Below are 25,859 nucleotides of genomic sequence, written 5' to 3' on the forward strand. Positions count from 1 at the left end.
ATTCTTACAGCTTATCAACAGAAATACAGCAAAATCCTTTTTTAAAATAGGTTATAAATGGTGCATATCTTATAAGGTTCTCTTTTGCCTTAATCTACAATTTATGGCATGGCTTTTCAATAGGAATTGTCTGGTGTGTAATACAATATATGTGCTGAAGTTTTAGTTTGAACCTGAATAACCTATATAAAGTTTGTTCATATATGGCTATTAAAGTGGTTTACGGTAAGTAGTAATCAATCATAATAAATTACATATGTCAATACCAAGTGGTAACTCCAGTCAGTGCCCACAGCAGAGTTTGATTTGAAGTAACCTATTGCAGTTAAATTGCGCACATACACACAATTGGCTGAATTTAATTGCCCGGTTACTGTTTGGTTTCATGGTACCACATCAGATCTGAGTACTGGAGTCTTTGAAAAATGATGTGCCCAAAGTTTTCAGCTATTTATCTGTCAGACATGGTGAGATGAGGTGTAGAAGACCTTTTGAGAAAAGTCTGAGAGGAAAAAAACAGCTTTAATCACTCCAGGAAGAGCTTCAGAAAACAGAAACCAAAACAGTGCTTGTGTATTTTCAAAGCGGCATATGCAGACGTAGCTGCATGAGTCTCATTAAGTTCATCTTGAGTCGTGCAGCTAACGCCCCATGCAATGTTTTGAAAATGTAGGAAGTAAAAATGGTCTTAAACCAGACATCTGGGCTTCTATGCGGTTTTCCGGTGATAACGTCTGATGCATGCCATTAATAAAGCATTATCCAGGGGCTAAATTTTTAAACTATAGAGCTCTTTGCAGAAGGCTTATAAATCAGTTTTACTTGAAAAACAAAATAAAGAAAAGAAAGTTCCGTACGCTTTTCAGCAATCACTGCTAAGCACAAGGCCCTTTTCCTTTTGAAGTGTGAACCTTCGCCTCCCCCCCCCACCTCATACTTTTCAGTTGTGTTTTTACTTTTTTGCCGAAGTTCTCACCAGTTACTCATCTGAATTCTGGGTTCTAATTGTTTCTAGTAGACGGAAAGCACCTTCCTTTTGCTGGTTCCTTTATCCCAGGAGAGGTTCTGTACAATACAGGTGGCAGGATAGGGAAAATACCTTTTCAGAGAGGAAGATGCTTTGCTGGTTCCCTGTCTTTTGTGTATTGATGCTGACAAGAAGGTAGTGATGTTTAGAAGCTTAATACTAAAAAACCTCTCAATAGCAAGGAAGATGATCTAATTAATTACTTCTATAGATGGTCTTCCAGAGTGAGGTTTGATTTTGCCTTCAAATACCAACAACTAAGCTGCTTGTAGTTAGCAGATTATTCTAAGAATTCCAGAAATGTAACTAATTTAGTCATTGCTATACTGTAGTCTCAAGTAGATTACCGTTTTGTAAGTGTTACCAGTTTGACAAGGGCTCTGTTTTGCCTTAATCTGGTGTAAGTGTATGAGGAATTGCTAAATATGTAATAGTGAAAAAGTGAGCTACTCAGCTTTTACACAACCATCTTCCATAGCTTTTGGGAACACTGGAATCTAATAACTTGCTTGTAATAGTTGTAATTTTGGAAAGCTGATGGCAGTGCATGAAGAGCAAGCTAAGAAGAGTAATAACTAAGAGAGTAATAGTAATGTTCCAACTTGCCCTCTATAATAGGGCAAGTAGGAACGCTTTCAGCCATGAAAAATAGCTTGCAGTGTGCTTTGTGACGTACTTATATGGTGCTTTTTTAAACTAGCCAAGGTATAAGTTATTTTGCAGTACTGGATTTGCTTCAAGATACACGATTCATCCTTGTAAGAGGTTGTTGGTTATGGTTCTGAATCTAGCGCTGTGTTGAGAAGCATTGTGCTGTATTAGGAATAACTTCAAAAGATTTTAAAGTTTCCATATGAAGCAAACCAACTTTTCCATGAGCTGCATGTTATACCTTATCTGAGACACCTTGACACTGAGTGCAGATAAAACCTGTAACTACCATTATTCTTTTTGCTCTTCTGTTAATTCTTGGGAAAAACTATAACAGAGCAGTTTTGAGTACAGTATTTGGTTATAAATACAATTTAACTGCAGGCTTATCCATAAGAATGAATGTGAGTTGATTTTACAGTCCAATAGTATGCATACCTATGTCATACTGCAAACTTCTTGTATAAAACGAATGTCCTTTATTTGCTGTGCGGATGCTTTGTTCTTCACTGGAAGCTTGGAGTTTGTTCTTCACTGGGAGGTCTGTGTTTCCAGTGCTTTGCATGTATTCGTATAAACTGATTTCTTGAGCAAAGTGCCTTGTTATATGAGAAATTACCCAATAGTAGCCCTGGCAGCTCCACGCTTAAATCTCAGGTTGCATCTCCTACACTTGGCAGAAGGTAAAAGCTTTTCTAGAATATAGTCACCTGTTTCTTGGTATCTGAGGTTGAAGCCTGGAAACGTGTAAATTGGTTGTGCTGTAGGTCTGGGGGCAGGGTGGTCATTTCAGCTAAAGGTTGAAATCACTTGTGCTCTGTTTCAGCAACATGAAAAATATTTTGACCCCAGAGAGGGCATGTTGATTGGGGGTAGTTGATGTGATTAAAATCCAGCTGCTGTAGCTTTTACTTTAGGAAACACTTCCTAACTTGTCAAATACTTTTCCCTTTGAGAAGAAAATATTCAGTTAGTCTCTAGTTAGGACACTGCAATATCTGAGCAGAGGTAACACGTATTCATGCTACAACCTGATGCTAATGAGACAAACAAGGTAGAGAATAGCTCTCCAGGAATGACTGAAGGCACTGAGGACCAAAGGTTTGTGTGTGTCCTCCTTACAAGGGACTTCCAGCCTACTGCAGCCCAAGAATTAGCTGTGTCATACACATGACAGTTTGAGGCTGGAGCAAAAGTCTTCCAATTGCAATATGACTGGTGCAAGTAACCACTTGCCATCTTTACAATTATCTGAAGATCTAGCATTATGGCAGTGAAAATGGGTTGGATAGTGTTTCTGGGGATTAAGTAAGATTAATGCTTTTAACCCTAAAATTTTAATTATAATCAATAATTTCACCTGAAAAATGCCTGGGCCACTAAGGGTAGAAGATCTGACATGTCAGTTCTGGATGTATTTCCCTTGAGGTGGTTGGACGTGGCTGTATGTGGTGGTACATTCTCTGTTGTTAGAATTGAGCAACTGAGACAGATCCCGGTGAAAAGTGGTTTAAAGTTTCTTCTAATATTTGTGTAGTGCAAGCAAGATAATAAGCTTTTTCCCCCACCTTTCAACCTTCAGTGCTGAAATCCCCAAGCATTGAAGTGAAGGCTATTTCTGACATCCTCTTTTTTCTTCACATAGTCATCCAAACTATAAACAAATGTTCCCTTGCCTGCCATATGGGCTTGCCTCCACAAGGAAGTTACAGTGGTTTAACTGCAATGTGATTGTAAATCCACTTAAATTGGTTCCAAATGTTCTGTGAGCACCCTAAGCTTGATTTAAACTGAAATGATGGCCTGGATAGTTTGTCCCACAGACTTAAAACCTGCATTTTAAATTAATTGAGTTGATTGTTGTGCTGCAGTATGGAAGATGTAGTCTTAAATGAAACATTAAGTTGCTGTCGATTGTGATATCCTATTTGCAGTTGAAATGACTCTTTCTGAAAAAGTGCTCCTGAGAGACTGGAGGCTGGGATGTTTGCCTTGTTTAATTCCAGATGGGTCTCCAGTGTCTTTTGAGGAACAATAGCTATGTTGTGGGTTGTTTTCAGTTCTTGCAGAGAGCTGACTACCATAGGTAGACACCTACTATAGGTGTGGACTGGTTTGCTCAGTGTTAACACCTGGAGGAGTAGGAGTTTGACTGTCTTGTGGCCCTCTGTCCTTGGTCTCAGTAGACCAACTGCGTGGGGATTTAAAAAACTTTGACGTGCCAGACAGAATGAGGTCTGTGTTTATAGCATCAATGAGGTCTCATGGTGTGACTATAGGACTAGATAAGAGGATGTTTGAGGGTGCTAAGCCTGTCAACATAGCTCAAAGGACTGCATAGATTGTGGGTCCCAGATTTCAGACGAGCTGTGGGCTATATGCAGTGAAAAGACATTTCATAGCCCTAAACAGTTTTGCTACTGCAAAAATCTTTCTGATGTCTAGAAAGAGACTAATTCTCTAAGCTGCTAGCAGCATTGTTTAGAAGTATTTATTTCCCCATTCTGGCAAAAAAAAATCTGTAGGTGATCTGGGGTATCACTCAGTTTCACAGGTCACCAGCTCTATTCTGTATGTAGACTTGGTAAAAATCTGTCTCTACCAAAGTGTTGTTCAATATTGCTCATTAACCAGCTGGTAGAGTTCTTGAAATTTGAGGAGTCATTCCCTCAATCTTACTTGACTCACACAATCATAGAATAGTTAGGGTTGGAAAGGATCTTAAAATGGTCTAGTTCCAGCCCCCCTGCCCTGGGCAGGGACACCACTGGTGTCCTTCTTGCTAGGTAGTTAGGTCCTACAAAATAAACCTGTCAACTGCTGCACTAGTTTTCTGCCTCATGTAAGGGCTTGTGCTTATTTGAACCCTACCTAAATCTCCTTGTCAAAGGATGTTGTGTTTCAGAATGTTTACAGGGGGCTTATGAGGGAGCAGAAAAAGACCAAGAAATAGAGCTGTTGCAGGTTACTATATATGCAAGGCACAGGAGATTTGGAATATCCACAAATCTTGGATATTTGTACATACTGAGACCTGGAAATTGCATGGTCCATTTTCTTCCCTAGGGCTTGGCATGTATGCACTGTTAAAGGTGGTCAGTAAAGTAGGATGAGCCATTGGTCTGAATGGGTATGGCTGCCCTGATACTCTTATGCAAAGTCAGCATCTGCACTTCCTTCTGGAACTGAGATGCTCCTTCAGAGAGCTGATCACTTTCTCCAATAACCAAGATCTTATGAGGTCTGCTATGTGCTTCCAAGGAGAAAAGAAATGATAATGTGTATGATTGGATCAGAAGTCTCCCTATACAGCTGATAACTCCTTATTGTTTCGTGGTTGCCTTCAGTTTACATAGTGTGTGGTGCTGATTAAATTGCTATGTTCTGCACCAAGGGGAACTACTTTCCTGAAGATATATCCTGATGCTATCTAGAATGAGGGTAGAATGCAATGGGGGAAAACCATAACTGTGATTTAGTTGGCCAAATTTTCATACAATACATGGCTTCTGTAAAGGATAATTTTTTCTGGAGCCTCTGCTATGTTCTGAAGAGCTCACTGTCCCGAGAATGCATTAGAAGGAAGTAAATACACATCTCCCCTGCATTCAATTAATTTATCATATCAAAAATCTGTTTATCCCCTCTTTCATTGTTTAGGTACTTTTTTGCACCTGAGTCTAGTTCTGAAGCACAACTACTGTTGAAGGACTAGAAGGGACTTACACAGAAGCTGGAATCATGCTATTCTGTGTAGGTCAAGTGAAGCATGGTATGGATGTTTTCTGTGTGTATTTCCCTGCTTCCCACTGTCTGCTGTATTGAAAGTTAGCAACACTCAAGCTCTTTACCGTAGTTAGTTTGTGGAAATTCTAATCAGGGTATAAATTCACTTTGTTTCTGAAGTAGCTTTGGGGTCTTGTACAGATAGGGTTTTCACAGTTTATATGAATTTGCCTAATTTTCAAGTAAGCTTGTGGTTAGTTTTTCTTCATGAATTTTTGTTCCATGTTGCATAAAAGATGACAAATACGTCTTCATTCTCAGAGTTGCTACTTACAGCATTGCCTAAGCTCAAACCTCATTTGTAGATCTTATTCCTGTGAGTGTCACCTTGGGTGCCATTTCAGATCTTCCTTGTGTATAACCACTCAGTCTTACTGTGTGTTTGTGGAACTTGGTAAGAATCTAACTAAAGCAGAGGTTTATCCTTGGCCTGAGCTCACAGGCAATTTGGTGGTCATTGGTCATAAAGGGTTTTCCCAGCAGGAAAGTGATGTTACAACTTAATTTGCATCAATTAAAAACTCATTTGCAAAATGCTGTGAAACTAGAAACTGGTTTGTAGTAAACATCGGCTGTCTATTGCAGCCTCTCCTTTACTACCCAGCCTTTATAGGAGAGTCATTCATAAAAAGAAACTGCTGCTTGCTCGGTGTAGTGAGTGAGCGTGCAATACCATCCTAAAGGCACGTAATGAAATCTTGAACTGGGTTCAGCAATCATATGAATGCATTGCCCCTTTGTATGAACTTCCAGGTTTTTCCTGTCCAAGGTAATTTTTCCCAGCTACTCTGACTTTTCTTTGTAATCAGCGCTATCAAAAAGTACAGCACATGCTTTAAAGGCACACCAATAATTTACTTCCATGTATTGCAGTGAAAGACAGCTAATCGCGTATTGAAAGGAGTTCAAACATTATTTCATTAGTGAGAGGTACATTAATAAGTCATTTGCCAGTGAAGTGATTGCATGTGCTTTCAATGTGCTGCATATTTTGGCAAAAGATGTTTAGCATCCAAGTCTTTCAGCTTTTGCCAGCATGTAAAGAAATAAATTTAGACTGAAATTACCAATATTGTATTTTTCACATGAGAAGAGTGACAGGAGAAGCAGGGGAGAGACCTTTTGTGAACTCGTCTTGGAGCCATTAGGGAAGGGGTAGTATGTTTAAAAGGAGCTGTGTAAAAAAGAAAATGGTAAGTCCTGCCTGGTTTTAGATAGTCCCACTGACCAAGAAAATTACTGTACTAATAAATAAAAATGGAAAATAAGTAAGATAAATACTAGGGGCTTTTTTAGATTGCATTGTGTGTCTTGGTAGTTGTGGGCTAGAATATTTTCTCTGTGCTTCAATGCTGATAGAGTTGCAGGTAATGAGAACCGTGGGCTGCTCCTGGGATTACTGCTGTAAAGGTTTACTCTTGTGAGTATAACAGAAGATGAGCTACAGTTTCTGTAGTGGTCTGGCTTTTCTGTTGCTAATTTTGCTGTTTTCCTTGAGTTTTGAGCTGTCACAAAACTTTATATAAACTTCCTGGATAAAAGTAGCTTAACACAAGGGCTCACAGAGAATAAATTTTATTTCATAGGGACGAAGGGGGGAAAGCAGGCTTGCAACGGGAACCTGGCAGTTCATGTAGCCATAATAGAGAATCCTAAGGGGACTGCAGTTCCAGACCTAAAATGACCTTGCTGCAGAACTGCTCCTATTACACTTAATTCAGCAGCTCTGCAGAAGGATTCCTTTATGTGATGACAAGAAAAGCAAAATCTGTGAACCTGCATTTATAAGTAACATAAGGGACTTCTGCAAATAAAAGTAAGAAGGGAAAGGATTGAAGTGAAACGTCCTATGAAATAGGAGCTGAATAGTGATAGGGTCTTGGTCACCGTCAGCTTTATTCAGTCAGTACTTGGAAATGCATTTGGTCCTTGGAAATCTTAAAATAGTTTTGATCACTTCAGGACATTGTCTAGGTTCATATCCAAGAACTAAGACTTCACAACTGTGTTTTAGCTACACTAAATGAATATTGATCTCCTTATTACTTTTCATCGTAGTGCCCTTTGTACCATATGCAGATATAAGTGAATGCCTTGGTATGTGGATTGGGAACTGCCTGCAAACCAAGAGCAAAAGCAGTACCTTTTTTTTTTTTTTTTTTTTTAATGAATAACAGCATTCCATAGTCCTATATTTAATTTAATTCTGTCTTCCTCAATCCTGATAATATCTGCTCATATAGGGTTAGCGCTTCAAGATTCAAGGAATTTTCTACTATTTGTTTCTGTGTTCTTGCAGCACTATCCCAGGGTACTACATGAATGAGGTCCAGGCTGGGGATTTTTTATTTCAGTTAACTGGATGTGAAAACAGGATACTGTGACGGTAAAGAGGACTGATTGTACTCACTTCAGGGAGTGTATGTATGTGTATGTGACAACCTGTGTTACAGTAAGGCCAGATCCAGCTTGAGTGGGACCAGGTGTATGCCACCAGTGTCCCACAGAAATACAGCTCCACAAGGATAAAAGATCCCAGTGTGAGTATTTAGATACTATTTTTTGTCATTTCCACTCTCTCTTTCCCAAATGCACACAGTTTGGGGTTTTCAGGGTTTTTTTGCATTTTGTGTGCTAATTTCTTGGGCCAGGTTTGTGTTAAAGCTTCTAATCTCTGTGTTCTTCTTTAGGTATGAGAGGTGTTGAAATATTTTGTTGTTACAGGTCTGTGGTGATGTGCTTTATTCAGGCTGTGGTGAGCCCTAGTGCACAGCCCAGGTGTGAAGAGCCTCAGTGGATTTAGCCTCACTTTTGACTTGTGGCATTATCAGGCTTCACTGATGGAGTGCTATGTGTTTTGTTGGCTTTGCTTTTGCTGGTACATCCAATACTAGACTTGCTGGCCGTTGATCTTTTCTGTAGCCATTTCTGTGCTTTCTTTTCATTGTCCTTACTTGGGTAATAGTAGTAGCATCCTTTTTCCCACAGTTCCCTCATCTACTATTTCAAATATTGCTTTTCTTGCTTTCTAACATCATTCTTGTTAGTGGGTTCTAAATGCTCTAGCAAAATTTCAGATGGATAAGTTACCTGAAGTTGTTAATGTTTCCTCACCTGTTAGTGTAAATAGTTAAACTTACGTCTTCTCTACTGCTGAGTTAAATAGATAATAGAACAAATTAAGAAAAACAAACCCAAAGCACTTCTGTTACCACTTAGCTTCAGACAAGCCAGCAGGTCATTTAAAACTGTGTAATAGCATGTCCTTACCTCTTTATGTGAGATGTGGGTCAATTACACAGTTGTGAAAGTTGTATCAAGACCAGTCTGGTGTGATTACATGCTGAGGAGATACCATAAATTCTCATTAATACATGCCAAGCTATTAATAGTACTTTGGTTCTACAGTGGTGTGCTTGTACTCAAGGACAGGTGAAGTTGATGAGGCAAATCTGGGAGGGGAAAAAAAACATACCCGCCCAAAATTCTACTGAATTGGCTCCAACACTGCACTTGCTGCTGCTGTGTGCATAAGAGTATCTTCCACATCCATGGCAACCTTTCTTTAGAGCTACTTTCTTTTTGCTAAAGAGAGGATTGTTAAGGACAGTGTTTGTTTTGTAAAAGAAGGTACTGGGAGTTCATAGCATGAGTTTCCATTGTTCAGCAGCAGACAGTGGCATGATGTTTCCAGCTCACCAACCGAGCACCTGAGCCTGCCTTGCTCTCCTAAGTGTAGGGATGGGAGGTGGATGTAGCCAGCAAGCGCCTGCCTTATTTTGTCGCAGCTGGCATCTTCCAGCCAACTCAACATCACTTCCAGCAAGAGCAGGACACTACTGGCTTTGTATGATAATGATGGTAGACTTCCAAGCATCATCAGTCTTAATAGTGTTGCTCTGGCTGTGGTTTGGACTGCCTTGAGCAGGCAGGCATGCCGAAACTCTGCATCCTGAAGGGGCTTGACTGAACTGTCCTGAGACATGTTGAATTTCATTTCATTTTTAAAAAGCCAGTATGTGAGTCTTGTCACCTCTAGGGTGTCACATACGTAAGGGATGAGGCAATCCTAGTGTAGCAGTGTCAGCTTTCTTGATACTCCAGGAAACTTCAGGAAGGATGGAAAATAAACTCAGAAAAGAGCTGGCTCTATTTGTAAAAGGGAAATGTTCAGAGGAACTGCTGAGTTTAACCACATCTTTGGACAAGTACATCTGCCCTTTGGCAACAAAGGCCATTCTAATCACATTATCATAGGCTTGCTTCTGCAGGAGTTAGTGTGATGGAAAAATATTAAGTCCCTGGGACATTTCACACCACAGAACTCAGAAATAGCCTGCCCTTTCTTTACTTGGTTTTGTAAAATTAAAAAAATAAAACAAAATAAAAGATTACAACTCTGTTAAATTTGTTCCAATGGTCTGCATGTTCATTCTACAAGTGACATAAATATTGAATGCGTAATATGGTATACCGATTAGGTGTTCATGTAACTCAAGGAACACAAAGAGAAACACCGCTGCACTGTAAAGCAGAAGAGTTTGGATGGCCTATTATGTTTTGTTTTGTTTTTTTTCCTTTTTTAAACACATTAATAACATGTCAAGGCCAAATGTTGCTGGAAAAGGCAGTCTTCTTTTGTCTTAATTGCTAGGTCCTTTGATGTCTACTACATAGTCATCTGCAGATGTGGTATCTTTCCACAATGCTTAGAACTCCTGGGGCAAGGAATATGACTGTTCTCTATTGGCAACTACTGAGGAAAAAACCCCAGAGGTTTACTTATTCTTATTTAAGTCTTCAGAATTATTCTGAGGATTTAAACTGCAAGAATTGCAGTTTGTGGGGTGATGCTCCTGTTGCCCCTCATGCCCCTTCTGTTCTGCACTTGCCTCTCCTATTGAACGTTACCTGTACTTTGGAGGAAGGATGTCAGCAGTCACATGGAGAAGCACAGAAGCAACATGTATAAGGAAGAAATCGTATTTCCTGCATATGAGCAGAGAAAGATGAAGCTGATAAAACTGTGCTCTTCAGTATGCTGAAATACAAACTATCTGTAGTCAGCAATAGAAGAAATAACAGCTGTTCAAGCTTATTTAATAAATCAGTGTTTAAAGCCAGGAAATCTCTATTGGTTGCTTTGATATCTGTTTACCTGACCAAGCTTTGAATCATTGTATTAGGGGGGAGTTTAATGAGACAAAAGCAATACTTTAAGAAACTTTAAAATTATTTGCTAACACTGGTGGAGAAGATTGGAGATGAATCTTAAGCTTAAATGGGCACTTGTTTGGGTTACACGGGCCTAGAGCAAATGCTTTCCAATTGAAAAACACCAATCTGTTTTCAGCAAAGAGTTAATAAATGGTGGGGAGACTAAACAGAGCGAGGGCAATATTCACTGGCAAGTAAAGTGAGTCTTGGGCAGCCATGCCTAACCCGTCAAATCTTATTCATAAGATTCGTCACCTATATTATAAAATTGGTGCTGTACATTCTCTAATGAAGGGATTACTTAAAGGCTGTGTGCTTTTGGGAAGGACTAAGAGCCTGGCATTGAGACAGACATCTGTAATGAGAGATTTTATGATTTTATAATAATGAGGATACATTATTAATGAACTGTACAGGAGATACACAAACCTGCTTTATTGGGCAAACAGTAAATGAGTCTGTTTGGTAAGAGCATGCAAAATGTGTGTGTGCTGAGAGAGGAGATTTTGAGAATTTAACTCATTTCTGAATAGTAAAGGCATCCAGCCTGGCTATAATTGGTGCCTGTGGCAATTGTTGATACCCTGACTACATTAGCTTTTTGTGCCCTTTAGCAGAATAGGGAAAACATTTCTAGTACTCGTTAAGCTGTCTATTATCAAGACTTCATAAATACACACATTTAAAATAGATGATTTGCTATCCCAGTGCCTTAGAGCAGTGAAATAAATTAGTTCCCACTATTTCAGGCATCAGTGTTGCATTATCACTTCATTATGCATGAAGCGATAATGCAATTAAAATTTGCCTTCCAACTTGCTCAAGTGGGACTATTTTTGAAACTAATAGTTGATCTTTTCTCAAAATACACTCCAGAGCAGGTGGATGTGCTGGACTGGTTTGCTTAGTGATCCTCAGTTTGCCTGCAGCTGAAGTCAATATTAACCAAATACTACCATCTGTTGGCTTTTGTTGACCTCTGGAAGGAGGCAGCAATTTGATTCACCCCCTCCTTCTGATGGCAAAGTGCCCACATCAGAGCTGGCATTGAGCGCTTCAGCAGCAGGGTTTCTTATTTGAACGTGGCCATGCTTCAAGGCAGGAGCATGGACTAGTTTTCAGTTTGCAACATGTTCCACTTTCTTTGTGCACAGTACCTATTGGATTCAGATCTTTGCAATATCTGCTATAGTAAAGCGCAGCGATATACCAAGCCAGATTTCAGCCTTAGGTCTGAATCTCTTTACATTTAAATTGGATCTTTTGTTCCTTGGGAGAATAATACGTATTTTGTAGCTGCGTTACAAATAAGCTTTTCCAGCTTTTTGGCAGCCAGGTAGTAGTTAAAGTGAAAAGGTTTCTTTTTTCCAGCCAGAAAAGCAGTTTAATAACTTTGGGTCCATTTGTTCATAGCAGTACTGGAGTTGAGCCCCATGAACCCCTGGAGCTTGGCAAGCCAGCCAGACTTGGCAAGTTTTCCTGCCAGCTTACTAAGTCTGAGTCAAGCATGGGTTGTTGCAAACTCAAATACATTTAGTACATTTTGTTAACAGGAGTGCTGAGTTGGAGGCTTTTTTGTGTTGGTTGATCTTTTTTTCTTCCTTTCTTTGCTGACCTTAAATAGTACCATGTTCTCTCTACAAGCAGCTGGTCCTTAAACCAGGCATGACGGTTTATGGTTTGTGTTAAATTTGAAATGAATGTATGTATTAAACAGTACCTGCTTTACTGTTGATATTAAGATAATGAGGAAGTATACAACATGTTTCATCTAAATTGGCATTGGAGAGCATGGATCTCTGGAAAAGACAAGCATTGCTGTCATTTTTCAGTACATCCTAATTGTAGCAGCTTTTGTCCTCTGGAGTGTGTGGTGCTGGCAGACCTGTGTAAGCATTGGGAATGTTCTCACTTCTAATTTTCACCTGTATGGATCCTGCCAAAAGAAAAATAGTTCAAATTTGAAATAGCAGAACATTGAGGTTTCTTGATGTTAATTCTTGCCATTCTTACAGCAGCCTTGAAATAAGGAAAAAACTTTCCGGTAGAAAAATCTTTCAATATTTAAAAACACTGCAGAAGACTTCAGATAGTTACATGTAGATACCCATTTACCAGCCAGACACTTCCATCTCAATATTCTCCTCTAGTAATTGACTAATTTCAAGGTGGCTTTAGCAGGTTCTTTAATGAATTGAGTAGGCAGAGTTGGATTGTTGAGTGGGGATTTTTCGCTTCTAGTTTGACAGTCTGTCTGCTGTTTTGCAAGGCATCTTAACAGTTTTGGTTCTTCCCAAGTCATATGGTTGTATCTTCACTTCATTGCTGCTAATATATCTGGGGGGAAATGTGAATCTAAGATGTTAGCTTTGCCTGGCTTGGGGCTTTTCTTCTAGCTGTGGGCCAGGTACAAAAAGTCTGGCTGCTTTGTTTTACTCTCTTGGTGGAATATCAGAAATTTCTGTTGCTGGAGGACTAGCTGTGGGAAGCTGTGGTTTCAGAAAGCAGTGGTTTCCTAAATAGCATGAGCCAATGTCATAAATGGCCTTAACATTTGCTTTGCCCAGTGGGGTAGAGAAAACTGAGCAGAGCACAGGCTGAGGTTGCCAGCTGGGCTTCTGGTTTGTGAGCTATTCATGTTTTCTGAATTTGCTGCCCTCATTCATAGTTGCAATTAACTGCAAGATGCCTAGATCATCATTGCTCAATATCTGGGAATATGCTTGTTTAAAGTTCTGTTTCTTCCTAGGAGAAGAAACCCTCATGCTCTTTACCCAGCAACCCCAAATTAATTGTGGTTGCTTTTGGGGATCTCAGGCTTTGTACCCAAGGTCTATCATTATCTTTCATTTGAAGTGCTGAGGTATATTTGAAATACAAGTGTGAGACTGGTCGGTATGCTGCTTTGGGTCATTTGATTCCTGAAAGTGAGATTTAGAGAGCAGTGATCTTTCAAGGTAACAGTACAATAGAAGTGATGAAAAAAGTTAGGATATAGAATGTGTCTGTCTTCTATCCTTTTACTGGACAGCAGTGCCTATCTGAATGGCTGTTTGTTGTTCTTGTCTATCTTACAAGTATTTTAGTCTTGCCTGAAGTTCCCACTGTCCCATGCTGAAGAGTCCTAGTCTGGTTGGATATTGCATCTATGAAAACAGTTGTAGGTCTTGATCCAATCTTGTCATCTTCTCTTGTCTTTCCTAATTACTCTATCCATTTTGAATGGGAGCAGAGAAGACATCAGATGACATCCCAGTTAAACAATCATCTGAGGTGTTTTGCTGGGACAGTGAGCCAGAGAAAAATGATGCTAGTAGGAGAGTGCTGCTACATGAGTGACAGAATGGTGTCAGAAAAGATGCCTGGCTGTGAGTGCCATGGGCTGTTGGGCAGTGAGAAGGGAATAGGCATGGGCATCACTTGGCTGCTCTGCAATACCTAGTGCATCCAGTGCAATGTGAACTTGTAAAGTAAATGCAAGGCAAAACGTTGAAAGGGGCTGGAAGAGAGAGTGTTCCCATACACAATGTTGAATTGATTTTGAATGAAGTACCATGGTGCAGTGTGGATTTTAAAAGGGACTAAGGCACAAATTCACAAGAAATTCTTCATTATTAAGTGCAACAATTCAGACTGATTAAGGATGCCCTTAAACTGCTGATTATTTTTCCAGTTTCTGATTTACTTGGGAAAAGGTAATGCTTTCCTTTCTTATATTCTTTCCCAAGCTTCATTCAGTGGCCATTAGTGAACTTTGTTCCAACCCAGTAATGCAGTTCTTGCTTCAAAAAGCTGCTTAAACAAGGCAAGAAATAGGCTTAAGGAAGCTAGGTCCAAGGAAATCCCGGAAAGAGTTTAGCTATGCACTGTGGCTTACAGCGGTTTCCTGGGATTGTGGCATTACAGAATTCCCTTGGTTGGAAGGCAACTCAGAGGCCATCTAGTCCAACCTCTTGTGTAAATTGGGGTGAATGCTAAATTCAAACCAGGTTGCTCAGGGCTTGTCCAGATGGGCTTTGTAAACTTGTCGAAGAATGGGCAGCCTCTTTGAGTAACCTCTTTAATAATGTTTAAGTATTAAATTGATGGTTTATTACATAGCAATGTAATGTCGACAATAAAATTGAAATGTAATTACGATTATATTGCTGATAAGTTGGTATCACTGTAATTCTGGGACTGCAAAAATAGCACATGGAAATCAAACAGAGCATCCATCAAAATATTCTTACCTGGAAAATTCTGGGTTTTGCCAACCATGATGCAAATGAGGCTGGGTTCTGGCTTCAAGCACGTTAATTTGCCAGCAATAAGGATGTTGGAATAGTTTGAGGCCATTTATTTTTTTAGAGTAACGATGCAAAGACAGCAAGTTGCTCCATCACCTGAGTATTTTATTTTAAATGAGCAGTGCTCTGGCAGTATTTAAACTGTAAGACTTTAGAAGAGAATAACTGTCACTGGTGATAATTAGAGCATGACAGGCAGCTGTCTCCAGATGGTGGTCTGTGTTCCACATCTTTCTCCTCTACTGTAAATGGAAACATGTACTGCAGTGTAGTACAGTTCAGTGCAGTAATCTAAACCTGCTTGTAACTTGTCTTTGTTTCAGCTTTGGTTTGCTTTCGTTAATGGATTTTCTGGGCAGATCTTATTTGAGCGATGGTGCATTGGTCTGTATAATGTGGTAAGTGCTATGTGTTTTGACTTGGTAGTGCTCGGACTTCTATAGTACTTTGTGTCCCTTTTCTCACAGGTGTCTTGGATGTGTCATGAAAGGTGAGTTCATTTGTAAAAGCCATTTTGAATCTGCTCTAAGATAGATAAAAATACATTTTGGATGGTGTTTTTATCGCAAAACTAAATTTGGGAAAACACCTTGAAAATACACATTTGGCCTGATATTTCCTCCTTTGGCAACTTTAAATGGAAAATTGGCAGCTTTAAAATGGAATTGAATTTTCTCTTTGAAAGTGTCTTCAGTCTTTTGTATGGATATTTTGCTGACTGTTCGTGTTCAAAATAGATACAAAATCTTCATCTTTGGGGGTTCATGTTTTTCTCAGACCCTGTACAGTTGATGCTCAGAGAAATGTCAGATGCTTTGGGTTGACTCATGCTACATTAGGTACAGAACAGGAAGTATCATTACTGTGCCACTGGCATTTCTCACTTGAACCAAGAGCAGGATGTGTCAGTCCAGAAGTGATTTTTGATTTTCATTGTACTCTGTAGAGTGCCACATGCGCTGTATGATTTTATCACTTTAATCAAGAATATTATTTAATCAATGACACTGATTGAAGTCTGGAGTATCTGTGGGACCACATTTCATGGCATACCATAGATCTGTGCTGGTGTTTCAATGATGTTACCTTTTGTTGTGGTTCAAACCCAGCCAGACAGCTTGTTCACATACTCCCCCCCTTCTTGCCCTCCCCCTACTCCTGGAGGGACAGAGAGGAGAATCGAAAAGAATGCAACTCCCATGGGTTGAGATAAGAACAGTTCAGTAACTAAGGTATAACACAAATCACTACTGCTACCACCAATGATAATAATGATAAAGGAAATAACAAGGGAAGAGAATACAACACCCCACCACCAGCTGACCGATAACTCGCCCCCTCAGCCTGACCAAGCACCAACCAATACCTCCTCCAACCCTGCAGTCCCCCAGCCCTTCCGGCTAACTCCCAGTTACCTCCTGGGCATGACGTGCTGTGGTATGGAATACCTCTTTGGTCAGTTTGGGTCAGGTGTCCTGTCTCTGCTTCCTCCTGGCTTCCCCTCCTCCCTGGCAGAGCATGAGGCTCACAAAGTCCTTGGCCAAACCAAAACATCATTGTTATCAGCTCTGTTCCCAAGCTGAAAGGCAAAACACTGCACTGCACCAGCTACCAAGGAGGAGAAAAATGACTGCTACTGCTGAACCCAGGACACCGTTATAGTGTTATGCCACTGATGAGTGGCCTGGTATCTGGATTTATAAGATATTAGGACACTTAGTGTTGAAAAATCCTTTGCATTTCTCTCTTGAAGGAAGAAATTTAATTTTTTTTTCCTTAAGAAGACTCATTCCAAAGACATCCTAATACAGAAAAAGCCAGCAAATTATCTCTATCCCTGAGTAATATTAATGAGAACACTTAACTCCTGTCACATAAATCTTAAAAATGATGGCACAAACCCTCATATTCCACAAGTTTTCATATTTGTTGTGGAAGATATTGATTCCAGGATTTTCCACTGCCTTGATTCTTTTCACCCTCATTTCCTGACTGTTGCTCAGTCTCTGTCATTCATGTTTAGATATTTGCGTCTATTATCCTTAAACCTGATTTGGTGGATCTACCTACCCTATATAAAGCTCATGGATGAAACTGATTTTCTAGAATCAGTGAAGTAGAAATTAACCTTTGTTTTGTAAGGTTGGTATTTTCTAAAATTAGGACCAGTCATATGGGCTCATGAAGGATCAAGTGCTGGTAGGATACTGGGGACTTCCACCATTTGAAGGATCTCAATTTTCAAGTTGTTTTAGCTCTGTTGTTCTCTTCTGTGCAGGCTAACCCTTTATTTCATTAGTAGTCTCACTAAAATAGGAAGTATAGGTAGTGATAGTAGCACTCTAATTCCAGCTTTTGCACTGGTTCACACTATAGGTTTACCTTCAGAAACAAAAGCACTGGAAGATTTAAATCAACTGAGAATGTAAATGCCCCAGTAAACACAGGAAACTTGGGAAGATACCTTAAAGCTGTGCAAGAGCATAGCCTTTTCTGGAATATATTGGACCAGTGGTCTTAGTTTCACTTCACCACCCCTAGCCTGCTGCCATTTTAACCATCTGCTTTATCACTTTATGAGCAAAAGAAGCACATCCCCTGCTGGATCTAGGGATGTAATTATTGATTTTCGTTAGTCCTTAGGCCTCTGTGCTGCCCTTTGTCTACTCCTTGACTGCCAGCTCGCTGCTGGTGGGAGCCACAGCCCAAGTTTTGCAAACATGCCTGCACACTAGAAACAGCGCAGAACTTCAAGCTGATTCGTAACTTCAAGAACACTTCTCAGACTCTTAAAAACTATATGTATGTACAGGATTAGAAATTATTTTTCCGATATAAACTGTGAATGTAAGGGGAAATGAATAACGTTTAGTATTCAGACATGCACACTGGGGGTATTCTCACTCTGTGCCTGCACTGCAGACTGCAAGAAACGTGGATACCCAAGCTGGCTTTAAATGAGCTGCCTCAGATCCTGGAAACACTTTAAGAGCAGTGATGTGGGACTCAGCAGAGACTAATTTACTCTGCTTCTGGCAAAGTGTCCTGCTGTCTCTCCTGGAAAGCTTCTGAGGCTTGGTCATCTAAGTGCCTGCCCATAGCACAGACACATACTGCAGTTAATTTGTTCCTATCAGTTCGTGCCTGCCCAGAGAATCCCCAAAGTATCGTAATACAGAATGGCCTTTGTTTTTCAGTAGATCTTTGTTTTAATGGGATTTCCACATTTGCTTTGTCTGCAAACTTAGCTGTGGTTAAGCACATTGCATATTTAATTATGGCTACAACTGCAGCTATATTTGAACCCATTCCCCCAAGGCTTTTTTGCAAAAGGACATTGTCTTTCCTTTGCAGTCTGATGTGTTTTACCATTTCTAGATTAAGGCAATTGGTTGAAAATACAAATTTTTTTTTCATGTTTCTTTTGTTCATATGTTAATATTTGAGAGTTATGAATTGCTGAAATTCATGTTTGGATTTGTTTGGACATTTGAAAATGATGTCAAATAACATGCTAATTGGTAATAAGTCTTCACTAAAGTCTGTGGGAATTTTGCTATTGTCTATATACTGAAATTTTATCCAAGGTCCACGTAAAACTAATAGCTGCTTTTAATTAGTATTTGCTTTCCTTGCAGATTTTCACAGCGCTGCCACCCTTCACTCTGGGAATTTTTGAACGGTCGTGTACTCAAGACAGCATGCTTAGATTTCCACAGCTATACAAAATTACTCAAAATGCAGATGGGTTCAACACAAGGGTAAGGGAAAGTCTATTTCTTGAAGAACAGTCATGAGCATTCGTATTTTCCAGGTCAGTCTTGTTAGAAAATAACTTATTCCCTGCTGTTACTTCTGCTTCATGCTAACCACTGAGATCAGGATTGTTCTGCCTCTCACTTCTTTTCAGGGGTTACGTTTTTTTATTAAGAAAAAGCCCTTGTTTTTTAATAAGGGTATGATTTTTCAGTTCACAACTACTGATAACTGGTGAGTTTACCACTTCCTTAGAACCTGGATAACATCGCCAGGATTTTAGTTAATTGTGAGTTGGCACAATGCTCTCTACTGAGGGCTTTTTCACAATTAATGCAGCTCTATTCCCATGGTTCTTTTGCTAAATTTTGACTTTCTTTCTTTGAGTTTTGAAGAACACATTTTGCTATTTAAATGCTGGAAAATCCCACTATTTGAATCCTGTCTTTATTCTATGACAGGCACATCTAAATGTAATTCTGAATCGAAGAAGCTGTATGGTTGATTTGTTTAGAGAGGAAATTTCAGAGTATTTAAAGCTCTAGCTTGTGCAAAACACATTATCTAGAAGTTAAAAACTGTGGCACAAGGTATTTGCCCATTAAAAGTAAACAGAGTATTCCATAGTACTGAATCGATGTTTTAAAAATCATTCTTTGATGTAATTAAAGAAGGGTGACTCCATCTGTTTGCTGTATTCTGGCAGAGATCTTAAATTGCAAGCATACTTGCTTATTATATTTTAAGTTGTTAGAATAAAACCATCCAACTGGGCCAGTGTTTTCTTATGAAAGAGCAGAAATTGTAGGAGGAAATAGATCCTGCAGAAGTTTAGGTATTTCACTTCAGGACAAACATTGTCTGACTCTAAACTACACAATGAAGTGTTTGTTAGGAGTTAGAGAGAGGTCAAGAGTTTTGGACTTTACTGATGACTTGGTTTGTTTTCCCTCAGGTTTTCTGGGGTCACTGCATCAATGCCCTGATCCATTCCATCATTCTTTTCTGGTTTCCACTGAAAGTGCTGGAGCATGGTAAGGGCTTCATTATTTCTTACATCAGTAACTGATGTTCAGTCTCACAGAGCCAGCGTGTTTGGAGAACGGGAGGTCATGACAAGTCCCAGGAAAATAACGCTGACAGACAGTTCAATAGGCTGTCGCTGCTGAGCTTGGCTTGCTATCTAGTGGCTTTCAGAACTTACTCTAATTGAACATAATTATTGTTCGTATAGTGACTTTCATATGTGAAAAATGAAACTACTACTTTGCCAAAAACTCTTATTCAAATATTGAATAATGTTCTATGAAAAGCCTTATTTTCTTTTGGTAGTGGGTTAAGATCTCAATTTTTTAAATATATAATGTTCTTGCAGCAGCTGCATTACAACCATTTGCTTTATATCTTGTTGGACCTTTCCCATTCCATAACACACTACTGTAAAATGTAGGATAAAATAGAGAGATTTTACTACTGCTGAAGTCTGTGGAAAAAATGAAATGGCTGGAATGGAAGTAGAGATATGGGGAAATGAGGCTTCTTGTTCTACAAATTAGGCTTATTAAGTCTTGCTTTCCATGAAAGGTAATGCAACTACATGGTATTTCAGGGAACACTAAATCCCATATGGTTCCTACCAGGCTTTACAATATGGTTGTGTGGGCAGGAAAAAACATGGGAATCTGTTCTTTTACTATTGTAAGAAACATGACTAGATCAGAGGAGAAATCTTGGGGCAGCAGAGGGGTAATAATACTTATCTAAAATAATTAATTTTTCAAAACTGAAACTTCTCCCTGGAAAGCTCTAGTTTCAATGCAACCTTTTTAGCTCCAGGATGGATTAATTGGAAAGGAGTGAAATACAACAGAAAGGGAGGGAATATGAATGCTCACAATAGAGGCATGATGATAGAGATAGCTGTGGGAGGGAGATTCGTGTTTCTCTACCTGGCTGAGTAAAACGTCAGTGTTGTATCCCAGTGACAGCTTCACACGCTGTCTGATGGACCATATAGGATAGGGACTTCCCTCTCCTCTGCATGTGGGCTGGGAGCTCTATTCAGGTTTGGAGGAGGGGGTTGGGTTTTTTATGGTTGATTGGTTTTTGTTTTGATTTCATGGGTTTTGTTGTTCTGTTTCACTGTTTTTATGAGAAATGTTAATCTTTAATTGCTCTTCTTTAAATCCAGCTTCTGAAATTTTAGGTTGATGTCTGTCGTGGTTACAGCTGAAGAAAAATACAATTTTCGTTTTAGCCTTCCTAAATGTTTTTCTAACTAATTCCTAAATAGATAACGTACTTGTAATTGCAACAATTTAAATTATAAGACCTAGAATACTCACTCAAATAGTAACTTCCTGAGTTCCTTCGAATGGGTTGCTTAGTTTGTTTTCTGAAGAGGAATGAATACTGTATTTTCAAGGGTTTTTTTTTTTATATTTCCAAGTGAAAAAGGGATTTCAGGGCCAGAGACAAAAATGTGCCATTCACATTGGGATGTTTTTTAACCTCTCAAGTTCCTTAGAATGTGAAGTGCATACAGTCTGTGAATGGGCACTTGTATAGCTTTAGAAATGAATGTTCACTGAGCTGTTCTCATTAACAGAAATATCATTCCTTTCAGGACCACTTAGCCTCTCAAAGTGGAAGGTCATGAAAATCACTGGGAAGAAAAAAGGCATTAACTTACTGCATTAAAATGTAACTTTAAAAATCGAGACTGATAACAAAACTTATTCAGTTAGTTACACCTGCTCTGTGATGTTGTACTGGAGCAATATACTAGCAGAGTCATTAGGTCAGTTTATTTTAGATCTATCAAAACTGATGTATATTTGGGTATGACTTTTTTCTTAATAAACTGAGATTTCTACCGTCATCAGGGTTTATTGGAAATGGAAGGCTCAATTTTCACCTTGTTCATTGACACTAGAGAAAAGAGCCAAGAAACAGTTTAAACTTAGTGTGCATTTGTGAATGATGCGGTAAATGCCTGAAGCCACAGAGTACCAGGGGTGTGAGTTGGACTGATAGAGATGCTAGTGGCTAGAAACCAAGCCAGTTCCTAACTGAGCTGTTTCAGGCTTCAGCTTCTCTTGTGATGTTAGTGGCTAGTCCATCTGCTGCTGTTTCTTTGGAGTTCAAAAGAGAAAAGAAAGCAGGGTTATAGACCAGCAACCTCTAGAAAATATTCACAACCTGTCAGTTCTTCAGACAACCACATGCAACCGTTGTAGAAGAAAGCCATAACAAGTAGCTACAGGTAAATGCACTGACTAAATATACAGTCATTTTACCCATAAGCTGTGCAGAATCTTCAGCACAGGGATCAGGGTGTCAGGGACTCTTCTCTATAGACTTAAAATTACTGATCCTGGAGACCTATGTTGTAGGAACATGGTTAACTGGATAGATGACCCTAGTTTAAGAATGTCAGATCCAGTTTCGCAAATAAATCTAGCAAAATGGTAGCACCTCATGGTAGAAGCACTATGCTAGGCAGTATGTGTTTAGGAACAGGTCCAAGGTTTTATCTTAAGCCTCTTTCAGCCCTGCTGTTTGTGTATTTCTCTAGCAGTTGTCTTAAAACCTGTGAAAACAGTAATACTTATCATGGCTTGAGTAATGCTTGAAAGCTCCTGTGAGTACAAGTTCATTTGGCATTAGTGTGGCTGTCCAATGTGCTTTCATGGTGTTCCGGTCTTACTCAACAAGAGCTAAGAAAGACTAAACAGACATTTGAAGTATTGCCAAGGTTGGCACTTTCAAATGATAGATTAACGTGTACTTACCCTTGTGCACACTTGACTGGGGAAAGTGTGTGTGGAGTCTGAATACTGCTCAGTTACTGAATTAGCCTTCAGTAACATATTTTAGATGTTACATGTGTCCTTCATAGATGAAACTTTTGCAACTTTTCTTAATTCAGCTCTTTCACCACAAATCAGCTGGTGTTTTACAGGATTTTCTTCACAGGCACAGCAAATAATGGGATTTGTTAGAGGTCTCAGTATCTAGTTAAGAACAGATAGTGACAGAAGTGACGCTGACATATTTCAGTACTCTCAGGCAAATTGCACTTTAGGGTCTGGCAAAAACTTCCCCTTTTGCTAAGATGGCTTCTGGCAACCAAGCCTATGTATACACGCTCTGTCCAAATATCTTTTCTGAGGCCTGGCTTAGCACAACTTCTGCATTACCATTATCTTACAGCTTGCAAAACTGCTTTTAAGTGTTCTAAAAGGCAATGTTAGGACCAGCTATTAGCTTCTGAAAAATTTCCTTGCTATTTTATCAGTTGTGTTGATAAACTGATAACAAATGTGATGATTTATTTTTTTTTCTTTCAGATGCAGTGTTCACAAATGGCCAGGGAATTGACTATTTGTTTGTTGGGAACATAGTTTACACTGTAAGTTTGTGTATCCTAGCAATTTCTTTGGGCGGGGGGGGTGGGGTATATACATATATATATATATATATATATATATATATATATATATATATATGCACCATTAGAAAGTTGTGTAAACCAGAAGAAAATGTACAAGTAAAATAAAAACAAACTTAATTCTGTGTGCATGATTTCCACCTTTTTTTTTTTTCATTTCATCTTTCAGGCATGCACCAACAATAACTTCATCCCACACTACCAGGTCCTGGGTTGTTACCTAAATGGTAGTAACCTTTTAAGTGTAAAGGGGAGATAGGGCCATGAACACCTTTGAATTTGAGAATTTTAGTACTGAAGTTGTCTTTTCTCTTTGCAGTATGTTGTAGTCACTGTTTGTCTGAAAGCTGGCTTGGAAACAACTGCATGGACTAGAGTAAGTACTTTTCATTATGTTTTGTTATCATACATTCCTCTTTAATGAGTGTTAATACAGAAAAAAGGTATTAAAAATTATGTGAAATTATGAAATCAGCATCCTACTGTAGTTGCTTAAGGAAATAGATCAAGAACATTATCTTTGTACTCTGTAGTTCCTTTAAAAATTAACTCAGTAGGGAATGAAAGGTGTTTGCCCCCAGGTAAACAACTGGGCTTCGAAAATGTCTTCAAAGCTAGTGAAAAGCACTGGTGACTTCGCATTGGATAGGATTTTTTGTTTGGAAACAGTGTAATAAGGATAGTCAATAGTAAATAGTCAATCAGTTATGTTGGTTCCTAGGTCAAGTCATTTACTTGGAATGAGTGAGTGCTCTCTTACTGGTAGGTGTCAGAATCCTGTAGGGCATTGATCTCCAAAGAATATGGGGGGTAGAAGGGTTCCTGTGTCGGTGAACCTTCAACAGCTTTCTTCCCTTCTTTCCCCCAGCCCCTCTGAAACACTAATCTTATTATTTTGTTGGAGTCCTTGCTTCTCCCCATCTATGAGGTACCCTACAGGAATCTAATTTTCACAATAGTCTCACTGCCCTCAAGAGCAGGCTGTTCTGGGGACTCTTATTTTACCAGTTTCTTAGAAGAGCTTGCCTTGAGTCTCCTAACCTTGTTACTTCTGTTGTGAACTGTTTTGTTTTGTTCCTCACAGAGAAACTGTTAAGATTAATAAGCTTATGTCTGTTCTGAATTTTAAGGATGAAGTGCCATCAGTGTGGGTTATTTAATTATTAGGGAGATGCTAATATTCTCTGCCTTATTCATCTGAAAATCAAATCTGTTCTTTTTTTTTTTTTTTACTGTTGCTTATGCATAAGTTCTGTGTTGTGTTCCAACATTTTAAAATGCAAAAATACTTAAATTAGTCTCTCATGCACTAAGAGGATATATCCAAGTCTGCACTGGAGGCATACGACCCTGTTTAGATCCTGTTATGAATTATTTGACGGTTCCTCCTCTCTCCCCTTCCTTGGGTAATTGGTGTCTTTTCAGTCACTTGAGGGTAATCCTGATCCTCTCTCTTCTAAACTTTATTTTAAAAGATAGCATAATGTTTAGTACATCTCGGTGTTCAACACTGGTATTTTATAGAGAAATTATTGTTATGCACAGAAAAATAACTGTTTAGAAACAACTTTTTTTCTATATACATTTCTAACTCCTGTCCCATTGCTTGGACCAGTGACTCTCCTCACCTTGGAATCTGATGTTGGTTACAATTATTGTTTCAGCTGCAAGTAAATCAACACACAGAGGATCTTTAGGTTACTTAAAAGTATTAAATGTACAACACTGAGTTAAGCCTCTTCTCCGTCATCAAGTGGATTGGTTACATGCAGTTTGTTCTTGAGAGTGAGAGGAGCACTGCCACTTGGGAGAACATGATGGGTTCAGCTGAAAGCTTTAAATAAATAATGCAGATTCCAAGTGGTTGGCAGCCTGGTATATCCAGTAGGTAGTGCGGAAAGAAAGGCTTTTCTCAAAGTGGTAACATGATGCATAACTAAATATGCACGCTGGAGTGGTGTGGAGCAGCTTCATGTTGTGTGTTTCCTATCGGGAACACCGCAGTAGGCTTTTTCCCGAACAGTTACAGCTTTCTCACTACTGTACCACACTATATGAACTATTTCAGGCAAATAAGATGCTCAGGGTAGCCATCCAGTGTGTCTAGGTTTTTATGTGGGAGCCTTCATTTCCTTTTTCCTGACTGTCATTCGTTTAACGCATTTGATGGACTCACTTCTGGTTTGCACATGGATTTTCCAGGGGTGAATGACAAACATCAGTGGAGAATCAACAGTGTAAAGGTTAATGGGGTGAGTGTGTAAGGAACATTTTCAAGCAGGGCAAGGAAGGCTCTTCCTGAAAGCAGAAGCTCTTTTAAAGGTAGAGAAGTAATTCAGACAGGTATAAATCTGAGATGAAGACATGGACAACCACGAGAAGGAGATAAAGATAAAATAAGCCAAGTCTTTGCTGAGCTGGAAAGGGTAAGGTGAAGAGCTGAAAACTCAAAACATGTCCTACCAGCAGACTGGAAAAAAAAACAGGATAGGAAGTTAAAAGCACATTTCACTTGCATAAATACACCTCATACAAGATAAGACAATGTCTCAGATTCGTTTCCATGCTTACTTTTATCTTTACTGGTTTTCATCATGAAGTCGTAGGAGTTTGCAGTTTGGAAGCATCAGTCCAAGCTATCCTGAGCCTTCCATTCGCTTGTTTGGGAGGAAGGCTGTAG

The 25,859-nt window shown here is 39.2% G+C and overlaps 1 protein-coding gene across 4 annotated transcripts in view; it reads left to right on the forward strand.

The window, feature by feature from the left end:
* The window catches only part of ATP8A2 (ATPase phospholipid transporting 8A2), a 325,549-nt gene that overhangs the window by 199,558 nt on the left and 100,132 nt on the right, over positions 1-25,859 (forward strand). For all 4 annotated transcript variants that reach the window (XM_062615166.1, XM_062615167.1, XM_062615168.1 and 1 more), the window contains 5 exons: positions 15,294-15,368; positions 18,609-18,731; positions 19,682-19,760; positions 23,079-23,140; positions 23,499-23,555. In XM_062615166.1, the coding sequence (XP_062471150.1) occupies positions 15,294-15,368; positions 18,609-18,731; positions 19,682-19,760; positions 23,079-23,140; positions 23,499-23,555 (396 nt within the window). The remainder of the gene's footprint in view (positions 1-15,293; positions 15,369-18,608; positions 18,732-19,681; positions 19,761-23,078; positions 23,141-23,498; positions 23,556-25,859) is intronic.

The sequence above is a fragment of the Pezoporus occidentalis genome, unplaced genomic scaffold (genome assembly GCF_034315485.1).
Source record: "Pezoporus occidentalis ecotype Australia unplaced genomic scaffold, CSIRO_AGI_Poc_V1 ctg18, whole genome shotgun sequence".
Classification (NCBI taxonomy): Eukaryota; Metazoa; Chordata; class Aves; order Psittaciformes; family Psittacidae; genus Pezoporus; species Pezoporus occidentalis.